Genomic DNA, 13,754 nt, shown 5'->3' with positions numbered 1-13,754 from the left:
ATATTGAGGAAAGAGTGGTAAATTTATTGTCACCCACTCGTAAAAGTGACAAAAACTTAATTTCTCTTTGGCGTTCTGTAATTTATTTTCCTTGGTTCCAATCAAATTGTAATTATGTACAAGTAGTAGTGGTTTGATATGCAACCTCAGTAATCTTTGGTTATAACTTTTTTAAAGCAAAAACCAGACATTATTAATTTCATTATTACAAAACATAACTTCTCTGTAATTCCACATGAAATTCTCTCGATATTGATCTAAAGTCGAAGATGTTTTTTTTTAAAAAAAAATCTTGTCAAAGCACGTGCAGAGTTTGCTGCGAGTGAACGCTGCTGGGCCGTAAGTAACGAAATCTGGCCCGGGAAGGGGAAGCGCACCGGAGCCGACGAACTCGACCTCGCTCGCCGCCACCGCCGACAGCGGCATGGCCGAGCTGCGGCACGCCACGGCGGCGGCGGTGGCCCGGGCGTCGAGCTCGCCGGCCAAGCGCGACGCGGAGTCCTCCGCCTCCTCGTCCCCCTTCGTGTCCTCCTCGCCACGCGGCGGCGGCGGCGGCGGAGTGGACGGGAAGGAAGGGGCGCCCCGTTCCTCCTCCTCTCCGCTCCTCCACCACCACCACCAGAGGCACCGCCTCCCGTCCCCCGTCCGCTCGCTCCTCGCGCTCGAGGACCCCAGGTCGCCGTCCGCGTCCGCCTCCTACCGGATCCTGGTCGCCGTCGTCGCCTGCCTCCTCGTCGCCGCGCTCGTCTCCGCGCTCGTCTCCGCGCCTTCCGTCTGGTCACGCCTCGTGAGCTCCCCCGTTCCTCGATCTCCTCCGTGCTTCATCAGGATCTCGTCTAACTTGTTGCTTACACTGGCGTCGTTGCTGGAACATAGAACTCGCCCTATCTGTGCCGCAAGGACGGGATTCGGCTCCACTGCCCCGGGGTAAAGTGATGTTTTCTCAGAATGCATCTAGGAAATCTATTTGCTCACATTTTGTTGCAATATTTATGTGGTTGGCTTGGTCCTACTCTGCAGGTGAACGAGCGGGGTTCTCTCTGGGAGAATCCGCATGCCGCAGCGGCATCTTGGAAGCCTTGCGCTGAGCGGCGTAGTGATGAGATCTCAGGTAAGAGCAGTATCTAATTCTCCCTGGAAATAAATATTTAGTGAAAGATGATCTGCATAATATATTTAGTAGTAGTTAGACTGTTGGATGTAGTGTAGTTGGCTCAATGATATTCCACATTTTATGTAAGGTGCCTGGTTGGATTTATAGATAACTTCTCTAGTGTGAAGTCATAATTTGAGAAATTGTCCACCTTACTGTTTATGAGAGCACCGGCAATAGGTATCATGAACAGCACACCTCCGCCCTTCTGTGTTTCTATGTAACTATCTATTTCAATCTTTTAACTTAAAAAAAATCTATTTCAATCTTTTGACAGCCAAAAAATAGCTACTTTAATCCTTTCTAAACCTTTTGTGTTTCATTATGAATTTATGATATCATAGGCCCTGTGACTGCCTCTTATGTGATGGGTTTATTCAGTATTTCACTGTGCTGGATGCTTGTGCCTGTTTATGTTTGCCAATTTATATCGTAGGGAACATTAAAACATTATTTTGAAAGTCGAAACAATGGTTAAATCCTGATGAATAAATATATTCTTCTCTCTTCTGTTGTGCAGATCTTGTACCAGAAAATGAAACCTCTGGGTATATATTTATTCATGCCGAGGGTGGATTAAACCAGCAACGAATAGCTGTACGGATGTTCTTTCCTCACATTATTAGCTTGCTCAAGTTGTATTGAACACTCAGTTGTTAATTGCAGTACTTGATATATTTGCAGATATGTAATGCTGTTGCAATTGCTAAGATAATGAATGCCACACTTATTTTGCCTGTGCTGAAGCAGGATCAAATCTGGAAAGATCAAACGTAAGCGATGAATTATGATATTCTTTTTCAGTATCAACTACTGTCTGCATACACCCTTTTGTGTTATACTCCCTCCAGTTTGATATTATTTGTCGTTCTGACACAATCTCACAAACCAAGGAATCACTAATTGTGGTGCCTATTTCCTTCTCTACCCATATTAAATAATGTGAACTATACATTGAACTCAGCAAATGAGCTGCACTTAGTTGTAGTGCATGCGTATTGGACTGCATGGCCTGGGTTCTGTTCCCAGTGGGTGCTTTATCTTTTGCCATTAATTACATAGCGGCAATTTCTTCTTAAATGGCTCAAAATATGCTCCAGCGACAAGTATTTTCAACCATTGCCTACAAAGCTTCAGTGACAAGTATTACCATTCCGGAGGGAGTATCTGTTTTCGGCACAAGTCCTTTAGTACCTAGCAGCTAGCACTTGAGAGTTGTGAACTTGTGTCCTTTTATGCAGGAAATTTGAAGATATCTTTGATGTAGATTATTTCATAAATTACTTGAAGGATGATGTGCGCATTGTTCGAGAAATTCCTGAATGGTTCACAGAGAAAGATGAACTTTTCACCAGTATAAAGTCAGTTCCTTCCTTTTCACTTATTGCTTCTCTCTTTTCTTTTACCAATAGATAAGCTTGAGTGCACGCACACACTTCTAAAGCATATGAATCTTGGGGACAAGTTAACATGGTGATTGTCACAGCTTGTTAGCTTTTGTATTTCATTCTGTATTTCATTCACGCATTGCACTGTCCACATATATTATGCCACTAGAGGTGCATCTACTTTAAAACATTGCATATATATTATAGGGTCAAAATTAGCTTATTTTACTATATGATGCCTAGAGTCCTATATCACCAAGAGATAGGGCACAAAAAAATTATATCACTGGAACATGTACTGCTTATGGCTAATTTTTTCTCTCATCATAAAGTTGGTTTTAATGGCTATAATATTCTTCTGTTGTGGTCATCACGGTTTACTGTGTTTTCAATCACAGTACTATATGTGCTATATTTACAAATGATTAATGAATGTATCCCTTTTTTTTTAATTCTTGATGCTTATTATAACAGGAGAACCGTGAAAAATATCCCAAAGTATGCATCGGCACAGTTCTACATTGACAATGTCCTTCCAAGGATCAAAGAGAAAAAGATAATGTCTATCAAGCCATTTGTTGATAGACTGGGGTAATGTCTTGTCATCATGACTGTACCTCGTCCATACATATTGAGATTGGTTATATAGCTTTTTAGCCCTGTGAGGCTGTAACTATCCTTGACATCAGAGTGTAACCTAAGCCTGTGATTTCAGGTATGATAATGTTCCGATGGAGATTAACCGGCTCAGATGCAGAGTTAATTACCATGCCTTGAAGTTTTTACCTGAAATTGAAGAAATGGCTGACAAGCTGGCAACAAGGATGAGGAACCGAACAGGCAGTGTAAATCCATACATGTAAGCTTAGCTCAGTGTCTCCTATCCAACCTACCTGTAATTGTCCAATTGAAATGTATCTCACACCCAGTTATACCTGCTTGTGAAGGGCTCTTCATCTTAGATTTGAGAAAGGAATGGTGGGCCTTTCATTTTGTGATTTTGCGGGAACTAGAGACGAGAAAGCAATGATGGCTGAGTATAGGCAGAAACAATGGCCAAGACGCTACAAGGTAACATGAATTTTCAGCTACCTGGAGAGTCAATGATGACATTAGCCTCAATATTAATAAGATCATAGGATATAGTACATAAATATATTTCTTCTCTTCTACTTGTATGCAGAATGGATCTCACCTTTGGCCATTAGCACTTGAGAAAAGAAAAGAAGGCCGCTGCCCTCTTGAGCCTGGTGAAATAGGTATTATTCTACGTGCAATGGGATATACAAAGGAAACTCAGATATATGTTGCATCTGGTCAAGTTTATGGTGGAGGCAATAGAATGGCTCCGCTAAGGAATATGTTCCCCAATTTGGTGAGTGCTTCAAAAAGTTTTATGGGGAAAACACTTCAGTGCTTTACTATCTAGTTCTATTTATTGCATTCAGTGTTGCCTTTAATGTAGACTTATTGCAAAATCCTTACTACGACCTTTATATGGCGGTAGTGTCATTGTGCTCTACACCCTCGCTACTCCACTGGATCTTTTCTAGATGGATCTGCATAAATATGGCTCTTTGTGGAAATATTTGGTGTTGTATTCAAATCTCTCTACTTATTTATATGCAGTTGCATGTTGATCTAATGTGAACGATGCATGTGGTTCTTTGAACTAGAGGTTGCTTATCTTTCATTTATGAAGCGCTAGAACTTAACATCATTGTATGAAAACAGTTGCAACCCACAGGAAAATATTCTAGTCGCATATAGTTCTGAATGTGTCAAAGATAATTACTAAGACCTATGTTGTAACCAGCATAGAATTCATCCATTCAGACAACTGACATGTTTCCCTCTGTCGTAAGGTTACAAAAGAAGATCTTGCAAGCAAAGAGGAGATAGAGCACTTCAAGAAGCATGTGACCAGCCTTGCTGCATTGGATTTCCTGGTTTGCCTCAAGTCAGACGTGTTCGTCATGACCCATGGTGGCAATTTCGCCAAGCTGATCATCGGTTTTCGCCGCTACATGGGTCGGCATCGGCTCAAGTCTATCAAGCCAGACAAGGGCCTCATGTCAAAGTTCTTCGGCGATCCCTACATGCCATGGGCAACTTTTGTGGAGGATGTGATGATCACTCACCAGACAAGAACTGGTCTCCCTGAGTCCACATTCCCACACTACGACCTCTGGGAAAACCCCCTGACGCCTTGCATGTGTAGAGCTTAAATTTTGGACATATAGTGATTGTGCATAGATATTCTTTATTCATATTCTGAATGTAAGTCTATATAGTTCTTTGTATCTCATTTATTTTTCATGATAGATATTTCTTAATTGTATACTACACAATGAAATTTCAACTGTTATAGTTGCTCCTTTTTATACCAAAAAAAAAGGTTTGAGTGCATGATCGACAGTTCAAGTAACTTGGAAAACATTTTGTGCGAAGTAGTAATTTTGTTCACTCCAGAGTAGTTTTCGTTCTTGGTTTGTCAAAAAAAAAAAAAAAAGGTATGCTTGTATCAGCCAATAACAACAAAAGGACCAAGAGGGCAAACTTGCACTCTTTCACAAAATCAAGAGCATACTATCTGGACAGACCCATCTCAAAAAATTTAAACTCAGCAGTGGATTTGACACAATTTATCAAAACGAAACTGGACAAAGTTAACACAACCTAGCATAACAAATCTGACTTCGCTCTAGAGGTTGTGTTAAATCTAGTACTAAGTATAAATATTTTGAGATGGATCTGTCTAGACTGGTTATACCATGCTGTATCAATTCCAGTATGAAATTTAAATGTTTTGAGACGGAACGAGTACTGGGTAAATTGTTGACAGAAAACAATCTCAATCAAAACAGGAACATCATACTACATATAATAAATTAACGGGTACATTGCAGAAACAAACTGAATTGCTAAATCAAAAAATAAATTAAGATAAGCTAGAGCTGGAGAACGCCCTAGATTCATACAATTGACGGGCACATTGCCGAAACAAACTAAAATGCTTAAATCTAAACATAAATATAACATAATCTAGAGCTGAAGAACGCTCTAGATTCACACAAGACATCAAAGGTAGGTTTTTTTAGATAATGATAGATCAAATGGTAGCCAGCTTCATCACCCATCTGATGGTGAGTGTTCATCCAGTGGCTCCAGGATTCAAGCCTACAGATTCTTCATACCAAGATCACGCCTGCAGATAGGGCACGTGACGCTGTTCTCGAGATTGAGCTCCAAGCATTCGCCATGGAAGACATGGGGCACGGAGCACCCCGGCCACGCCACGAGGTCGGCCTCGAGCTCGTCGAGGCAAATGGGGCACTCCTCCCCGGCGACCCCAGCCACCACCCTCATCCTCTTCGCCGGCGGCGCCGCGTCGCCGATGTCCCTCTCGGACAGCACCGGCTCCGGGAGGCTCAGCTCCAGGCCGAAGTGGTGCCCGGGCCACGCCGCTGCCTTCTTGGTTTCCAGCTCCCGGCGCATGTACTCCATGCGCTCCGGCGTGCGGTCGAACGGCCGGAGGATGCCCACCTCGACGGACACCTGCAAGCGCGTGGCTCCCGGCGGGATGTTCACCGGCGCCACCAGGGTTGACCACAGCTCGCGGAGCTCCTGCTTGAAGAAGAAGGGGTAGATCATCGGAGCCAGCGAGGAGCCGGCCATTGGAAGCGAGCTCGCCAGGTCGGCGGTGGGCGAGACGATGAACCGGACATGGTGCAGCTTCATCCTCCTGGACATCTCCACGCCCCTACTCCCGCTCCATGTCCTCGAGTAGCGGGTGTAGCGGTAGAGCACCACGATCTCTTGTTGCCCGCCGGCCGGGTCGTCGTCCCCCTCGACGACGGCGACCCTCATGAAGCCGGCGGTGGACCCGACGGCGGCGAACCGCGCCGGGCAAACAGACCTCCCTTCCGGCACGAACGGCCCCGGGACCAGCGGCATCTCAGCCCTTTCCGCCGGCTCGCCGTCCCTCACCTTCACCGGCTCGTCGTCCTCGTCGCCGCTCTCGTCGTACATCTGGCGGGACAGCCCGTCGTCGCTGTCGTAATACTCCGGGCGGACAGGGCGGCGCTCGACGACTTGCTCGTCGTCGTCACTCTCATCCTCCTCATCACCATCTCCATCCTCGACGTCGTCCACTGCAGCCGTGTCGACGACGACGTCGCCATCGGGCAGCACCGGCTGCACGGCCACGGCAGGAGCCACCTCCTCCTCCGTCACCTGCAGCGACGGCCCGGCGGCGAGGTCGCAGGCATTGTCCATCTTAACCTAGCTAGGGCACTTCTCTCTCCGCAGCGGCGGCTACTGGCTGGCGGCTACGATATGGATGAGAGTGAGTGCGGCTGTGCGACATTAATATAGACGGCGGCGCGAGTGGGAACACGTCCCCCCTCCTCATCATGCATGGGCGGCGGATTCCGTTCCTGACTGATTTTCCATTTTTGGTTCGGATACGAGGTGGGCTCGCATTCATGGGCCGCTTCGGGCACGATGTCGTGGGCCCGGCATATGTCCCAAAATATAAGCATTCATGGTTATGAACATAAACGGAGGGATGTCCACATACATATTAAAAAATGCTTATACAGATATGGTATTTACTTGACACGCTGTCAAAAAAATATTTTTATGGCATATGACTAAGAGTATTTACAAGAGTCTAGCTAAATATTTTTATGGCTAGCAGGCTAAAAAGACTGTCTTTCTGTATTTCTCATGTATTTCAACAGATTAGCCATATCCCGTCATGTTTTATTTGTATCTTTTGGTGGGCCAATTAGTTTGGCTAGTATGATGACCGGTATATTGAAGATGCCCTAACGAGCTAAGTGGATACATAGGTATTTTCAAATAACGATGGCACCTTAAACATGTGATATGTTAAAGATCAGAGTTTTTTAAACCGTTTCAAACCACGTGGTTATAGTCCAATATGTTAAAGATAATATCCTACCATACTGGTAACCCCACTAAATTTAAATATAAAAAGTATCTATTATGGTTATTCACTGGTTTTGTTGCGTTGGGAGTTGATACCTGCTTCAAGTGGTGGAGCCATTTCCTGGGCAGGTCGGACGACTACGTGGACTTCGTCTCGGTTTTTTCACTATATTTATGTCAAAAGATAAAAAATTTAGGTGCGTCGTTAGCGCACTCACCTAGTAGCTCGGTTTGCGAGATATCACTGGCTCCGTCACAGCTTTCTTGAAAAAGTTTGGCTCTGTCGTATCTGTGTGGTCGTTCTTTCCCAGTCATCCTTAGCAATGACAAGCGGCGACGGTGACAGCAAGGGAAACTGAGGCGGTGAGTTGGCTCGACAATTAACAAGACGGCGGGCTCATTAACAACAACAATGCTCATGGCAATTAGATCCTTTTGTGAGCAACACCCCCATCTTTTTGTGAGCAACTCGTAGACGGCAGGGGGAGCTAGTGTGAACGAGGGGTGCATGAGTTTGGGTTACTCTCTCCGTACCACGAAAAAAATCAACTTTTCAGTTTTTTTCTAGCGTTTGAACATCCGTCTTATTTGAAATTTTTTTAATTTTTTTTAAAAATAGTCACACATAATTACTATTCATATGTTATCATAAAAAATAAAATTATTAGTCGTAATTTTTTTCAGTAAGACAAAGAGTCAATCTAAAAACTGAAAAGTTGATTTGTTTTAGGACGGATAGAGTATGTTTCAAGATCAACTCAGCTCATGACTCGACAAGCACCAGAAGATTGGGGCTTAGTTTTAAACCTTTTCCATTATTTGTTTTGTATATTTTGTTGTTTCTTATTTATGAGATTTGGAACCTCTAAGTATTAGAATTATCAAGGATTGTGTATATCCACTTATGGATATAGAGACCAGAACTTTATCCATTATCTTGAAAAAAAAACTAAGAGCAAATTTTAGAAAACTATGTGTATCGTGACCAAAATTACCACAAAATTATAGATTTAAATATGTGAATCACAAAAATACAAATTTAATATTCACAAAACTATAGATTTAAGAACCTGTATTGCAAAACTTAATCGTGAAATATCAAAAAATTATATATTTTAGACTTGGCATGCATAGCACTATTGTTTTTTTAAGTTACAAAGTTATAGTTTTGGAATAAAATTATTATTAAATATGTAGTTTAGTGATAAAATGTTTTAAATTTGTAGTATTGTGAAAAAATTGATGCTAAATTTGTAGTTATGGGATACATGCCCCTATAGTTTTGTAATGATTTGACTAAAGTATACGTAGTTTTGTGAAATAAAAGCTAATGACGACACCTTCTTGAACATGGATATACCATGATTTTTGAATTTGTGTAAAATGAAATATCAGTCCTTTAAAGTTAGAACAACGTGACATCCAAGTCCATAAATTTATAAAAATACGCATCTAGATACCTACGCTTGGTTTAATGCTACCTGATTTGTTATTAGCCATGAGTATTAAGTCATAGTTGAATGCGTGATACAAGCAGTAATAATTTTATTATTCAGACAAAACAGGGACCAACATACATAATCCATGGAGTTTGGACAGGCAGAGAAATAAAGAACAAAATCATAATTTAAATAATGCAGTAATGCCACTAACTGCAACTTGATTTGTTACGAATCATGAGTATGTGACAAACAAACAATCAGCTTCCAAAATCTACGAAGGTATTCTCTCCCCTTTCTGACATTACCTATATTTATATATGTGCTAACATATGGGTGAATTTATAAACCCCAGAAAATTTTATAATATTAAACGGAGGGAGTAATAGTTAACTTGATTGGACCACTGGACCAGGTACTTAATCAGTTAGCATATGAAGGAATTAGAGCAAAGGTCGGATTAATCATTATCCAGAATAAAAAGTTAGCATCTGAACGTTACTGAATCCATATATATGCTCAGTTACTCATCCCTTTTTACACAGAAACAACTATCGATTGAATGCATCTTGCATGATCCAAAAAAGTCAGGAATTTTATTACAAAGAATTGCTTAAAGCAAAGCAGAAACATTATCATCATCCATGGAACCTTTTACAGTGAACCATGTACAACATGTAGAATGTTCAATCTGAAGAAAAGGATGCTCCAGATTCATGCAAGAAATTAGGGCTACATTGACAATGTACAACTCAATTCATCTGTTGCAACTGCAAGTCGATCTGTCGCCTAATCCTGCAAGGTTTTCAGACCAAGATCACGCCTGCAGATGGGGCACGTCTGGCTCCCCTTGATCGTCGTCTCCAAGCACTTGCCGTGGAAGACGTGGGGGACAGAGCACCCCGGCCACGCCACGGCGCCGGTCTCGAGCTCCTCCAAGCAGACGGGGCACTCCTCCCCGGCGGCGACCACCCTCCTCCGCTTCGCCGGCGGCGCGACGTCGTCGTCGAACACCTCGGCACCGTCCCTCTTGCCGCATGCCACCGGCTCCGGCAGGTGCAGCTCCATGCCGAGGAGGTTCCCTGGCCAGGGCTGCTCCTTCTTGGATTCCAGCTCGGCGCGCATGTACTCCCTGCGCTCCGGTGTGTCGTCGGCCGGCTTGAGGATGCCCACGTCGACGATCACCTGGACGCGCGTGGCTCCCGGCGGGATGCGCACCGGCGCGGCCAGCTTTGACCACAGATCCTCGAGCTCCTCGGTGTAGTCCTCGTGGTAGATCAGAGGGGACAGCGACAAGCCGGCAAATGGAAGCGAGCTCGCTGGGTCGCCGGAGGCCGGGACGACGAAACGGAGGCGGTGCAGCTTCGTGATCCTCCTCCACCTGGACGACTCCACGCCCGTCGGCTCTCTCCATGTCCTCTTGAAGAGGGTGTAGCGGTAAAGCACCAGGATTTCCTGGCCGTCGGACGGGTCCGACTCGACGGCGGCCACCCGCATGAAGCCGGCGGTGCACCCGACGGACGCGAACTGCGCCGGCCCAAGAAACTGCCCTTCCGGCACGAACAGCGGGGCGCCGCCGCTGATGCTCTCCTCGGCCTCCTCGCCGTCGTTCTCGTCCTCGCTGCCGTCGCTGTCGTAGAACACGTGTTCGACCTCCTCCTCCCCCTCCTCCACCGCCTCCTCCTCCTCCTCGGCGGACTCCGCCTCATCCTCATCATCCGAATCCGCCGCCTTACACGACGCCAGTGCATCCCCGCCATACTCCTCCTCCTCATCCTCCACCTCCTCCTCGCCTACCTCCATCTCGTCCTCATCATCCGAACCCATCGCCTCCCACTGCTTCAGCGCATCCCCGCCGTACTCCACGTCACCCACCGCCTCCGCCACCTTCTCCCCATCAAACACCACCGGCGGCACGCCGACCTCCTCCATGCCGACACCTCCCTCCCTCTCTCTCTCTCCACAACGCGGCTGCTCGATGGGCGCAACGATGGCGGTGGCGGCGGCGCGTAGGGCTCGCGGTGAAGAGACGGCGGGAAAGGGGAAACCGGTTCGAGAGCGAGCAGAGCATGGGCGGGGCGGCGGCGGCGCGGCGGGCGCGAGACTTGTAGGGCTCGGAGGTCGGTCGGTCGGTCGGTCGGTCGGTTTCCGGGTCCGACTCGAGCTTTGGGCTCGGAGTAGTAGGCCGCACCGACTTGCCGTTCCGTGATTTCGTGTACACGTAGGCAGTAAGATTTCTGAACTGTACGTCCACGTCAGCATGTGCCACGTCATATATCCATTTACTTATGTAATGTTTCGTACATGAGCAGTCAAAGGCGGGTTCTACGGGAAGACGGTTTCAATGAGGGATGGCGCATTCTTGGAGTCGGTGAAGGCGCAATCAGCCGGAGCAACAGAACAGCCATGGCCTCCCGCCGCCGTCGCCGGCGGCGCGGCGGCGCCGGCCGTCGTGTAGGACCATGCCGGAGGGGCGATGCGGCCGCATTTTCATCAGCCTATCAGCTGAAAACCGCAGTGCACATTGTCACCGTCGATGCATCAGAGATTTGCTTGAAAATTCAGTGGTGCTTGCCTAGTTCGTAGAAGAGCTCGGTGACGTTCTGCGACGTCTTGGCCGACGTCTCGATGAAGAAGAGGCCGTTTCGCTCTGCGTATTCCATCGCCTCCTGAGTATCCAATTGGCAGAGAAGATGACAATTTTGGAGACGCTCTGAAATGTTTCTGAATTTTTTCTGCAGATACTAAGTCTGAAAATTGATTTTTTACCTGGGTTCCAATCTGCCTCTTTCCCTCCAGATCGACCTTGTTGCCAACTAATGCCATCACCAAATGGGGATTCCCTGTGTTTAGATAGGTCATAAAGCCAAGAACAAATCATAATTTCAGGTAACAGTTATGCTTCTCACTTGGCACAGACTAGAGACCACAGGAGTATGAGTGATCAGTGACATATGAGCAAGCAAATAGTTGACAAGTATTATCATGCTGACCTTGCCTCTGGAGCTCGTCGACCCACTTCCTTGCTCGAATGTACGAATCCTGTATGACAATTGATACACAAAGACGCATAATCACAGCATCAGTTGCTGAAATCTACAGAGGCAATAACTACTCAGCTGCAAATCTCTCATTTCAGCAAATGAACCGGCTGGTGTTTAATTACTCATCTGATGATCACTAGCTAGTTAAAAGTTCACAATTACCGTGCTGGAGATATCGTAGACGACGACGGCGGCGGCGGCGCCGCGGTAGTACATGGGAGCAAGGCTGTGGTAGCGTTCTTGGCCGGCAGTGTCCCAGATGTCGAGCTTCACGGTGGCCTCGTCCATGGACAGCACCTGCGAGAAGAACGCCGCACCGATCGTCGACTCCTGAAAAGGCACAAACATAAATTCAATTTTCACTGCAAGTCTGAACTTGATCAGCGAAGCTCCGATCCTAAGATTGCCAGTGGTACAGTATAAACATATGCAAATTCAGATGATCATAAGCAAGCAGTGAAGCAGGTGTTGTTGTTGTTTTTTTTACCTGGCAATCGTAGTATAATCCTTTGGCAAATCGAACCACGATGCTCGTCTTCCCGGCTCCCAAGTCCCCCAGAAGTACCTACCAAACATCGGACATGTACTGAGCACTGAGGTGGCATTCATTTGTCATGAGATCTTAAAATTGATTTTGTGATAGACATTTGAGGGTATAAAAACCATATTAGCTACTAAAAGCCGAAATTTTGCTTAACATTAGACGATAATTTTTGTATTGAAATTTTTTACATAAAACATACCGTTTAGTAGTTTGAAAAACGTGCCAACGAAAATCTAAAATCCACGGTAAGAAAAGAACCGAGCCTGACATGGATCAATTTTTACCCAAGCACAACGGATGCTAACCAGATTGCCCAGATACTTGAAAGGAAGCAACAAACATATAATCAGAAGTTCAGAACATTCAGGGGAATTCATACCCACCAGCTTGGCCTGGATAACGTCGTTCGCCATCAATCTGATCCTGGTTCGCTACTTCGCTTGCCCCTCACCAGTTTGCTTCAGGATCGAGATCGACAGATCAGAATAGCAACCAAAGTTTGTGTGTTTTTTTTCCTCAGTTGCTGCTAAGACTGGCAGTTGTCTGGGTAAGGTCACATTGCATGGATGAGAGGATGGTGATGGATGAGGAATTGAGGAGGAAGAAGATGTAGCACAGCAGGAGTTGAGCATCTGGTAGCTTTCAGACTTTCAGTTTCGGAAGCTCGGACCGGTAGTTGGAGAGGTTTTGTTCAGCGATCAGCACGCACAAATAGTGCAGCAAATTTCACGCATTGCATTGCTCGTGCTCCTAGCACGTGGGCCGTGGGCCGGGAAAGTAAATATTCTCATGTTGTTTGACCTAGCTCTGCTATGAATGAGTTATATATACAAAGGGGCGAATTGCACTTTGGATCAGCTCAGGGGTGGAACCAGAAAAACCTGAAACATAAGGTTGACCTAATGTGGTCTTAACCGTTTCTAAAATTTGTATGGTAACTTCACATAATTTCAATAAGATTTTGAACGAGTGTTTTGGGTCCATTTTCTGCACGTTCTGAGAGTTTATCGATGGGAGTACACAATACCGAATACTGTATGCATTCAGCTTGGCTCACCCCGTGCCAATTGGCAACAAAACTGTCAGTTCCCCCATGCATCGTCGCATCTCACCAAACCCATCCATCCATCCAACGGTTCAGAGACATTTCTGGAGCATTTCAACCTGTACAAGTACAAACTGGAGATCAGAAAAGCGGTAGCTCGTGACAGATGCCTCGATTACACCACA

The 13,754-nt window shown here is 45.6% G+C and overlaps 4 protein-coding genes across 4 annotated transcripts; 1 reads left to right on the top strand and 3 right to left on the bottom strand.

Annotated features, from left to right (window-relative positions):
* The first annotated feature begins 345 nt into the window (after positions 1-345).
* LOC102716982 (protein PECTIC ARABINOGALACTAN SYNTHESIS-RELATED-like) lies at positions 346-4,924 on the top strand. Its single transcript, XM_015838200.2, has 11 exons — positions 346-787; positions 877-927; positions 1,021-1,111; positions 1,674-1,750; positions 1,838-1,926; positions 2,395-2,514; positions 3,016-3,132; positions 3,257-3,400; positions 3,489-3,612; positions 3,725-3,916; positions 4,407-4,924. The coding sequence occupies exons 1-11, from the start codon at positions 425-427 to the stop codon at positions 4,767-4,769; spliced, it is 1,731 nt and encodes a 576-aa protein (XP_015693686.2). The 5' UTR covers positions 346-424; the 3' UTR covers positions 4,770-4,924.
* Positions 4,925-5,721: 797 nt separating this feature from the next.
* On the bottom strand, positions 5,722-6,819 carry LOC121054732. The gene has a single exon (XM_040525203.1). The coding sequence runs from the start codon at positions 6,817-6,819 to the stop codon at positions 5,722-5,724; it is 1,098 nt and encodes a 365-aa protein (XP_040381137.1).
* A 2,690-nt stretch (positions 6,820-9,509) lies between these two features.
* Positions 9,510-10,950, bottom strand: LOC102716425. The gene has a single exon (XM_006657203.2). The coding sequence runs from the start codon at positions 10,866-10,868 to the stop codon at positions 9,726-9,728; it is 1,143 nt and encodes a 380-aa protein (XP_006657266.1). The 5' UTR covers positions 10,869-10,950; the 3' UTR covers positions 9,510-9,725.
* Positions 10,951-11,187: 237 nt separating this feature from the next.
* On the bottom strand, positions 11,188-13,153 carry LOC102716142 (ras-related protein Rab5-like). The gene is made up of 7 exons (XM_015838510.1): positions 12,908-13,153; positions 12,468-12,545; positions 12,143-12,310; positions 11,930-11,978; positions 11,706-11,779; positions 11,512-11,605; positions 11,188-11,441 (listed from the first exon to the last, which is right to left on the bottom strand). The coding sequence occupies exons 1-7, from the start codon at positions 12,935-12,937 to the stop codon at positions 11,320-11,322; spliced, it is 615 nt and encodes a 204-aa protein (XP_015693996.1). The 5' UTR covers positions 12,938-13,153; the 3' UTR covers positions 11,188-11,319.
* Positions 13,154-13,754: the final 601 nt, after the last annotated feature.

Source organism: Oryza brachyantha, chromosome 6 (genome assembly GCF_000231095.2).
Source record: "Oryza brachyantha chromosome 6, ObraRS2, whole genome shotgun sequence".
Lineage (NCBI taxonomy): Eukaryota > Viridiplantae > Streptophyta > Magnoliopsida > Poales > Poaceae > Oryza > Oryza brachyantha.
Note: the sequence above shows the minus strand (reverse complement) of the source record. Positions and strands in the feature narration are given on the sequence as shown.

Coding starts and splice junctions, on each gene's coding strand:
- LOC102716142 (XM_015838510.1), bottom strand. CDS start 12,937: ATGGCGAACGACGTTATCCAGGCCAAGCTG. Junction 12,546..12,907: donor ACGTTATCCAGGCCAAGCTG/GTGGGTATGAAT, acceptor GATGTTTGGTAG/GTACTTCTGGGGGACTTGGG. Junction 11,606..11,705: donor AGAGGCAGATTGGAACCCAG/GTAAAAAATCAA, acceptor TTGGATACTCAG/GAGGCGATGGAATACGCAGA.
- LOC102716425 (XM_006657203.2), bottom strand. CDS start 10,868: ATGGAGGAGGTCGGCGTGCCGCCGGTGGTGTTTGATGGGGAGAAGGTG.
- LOC102716982 (XM_015838200.2), top strand. CDS start 425: ATGGCCGAGCTGCGGCACGCCACGGCGGCGGCGGTGGCCCGGGCGTCG. Junction 928..1,020: donor TTCGGCTCCACTGCCCCGGG/GTAAAGTGATGT, acceptor CCTACTCTGCAG/GTGAACGAGCGGGGTTCTCT. Junction 1,751..1,837: donor TAAACCAGCAACGAATAGCT/GTACGGATGTTC, acceptor ATATATTTGCAG/ATATGTAATGCTGTTGCAAT.
- LOC121054732 (XM_040525203.1), bottom strand. CDS start 6,819: ATGGACAATGCCTGCGACCTCGCCGCCGGGCCGTCGCTGCAGGTGACG.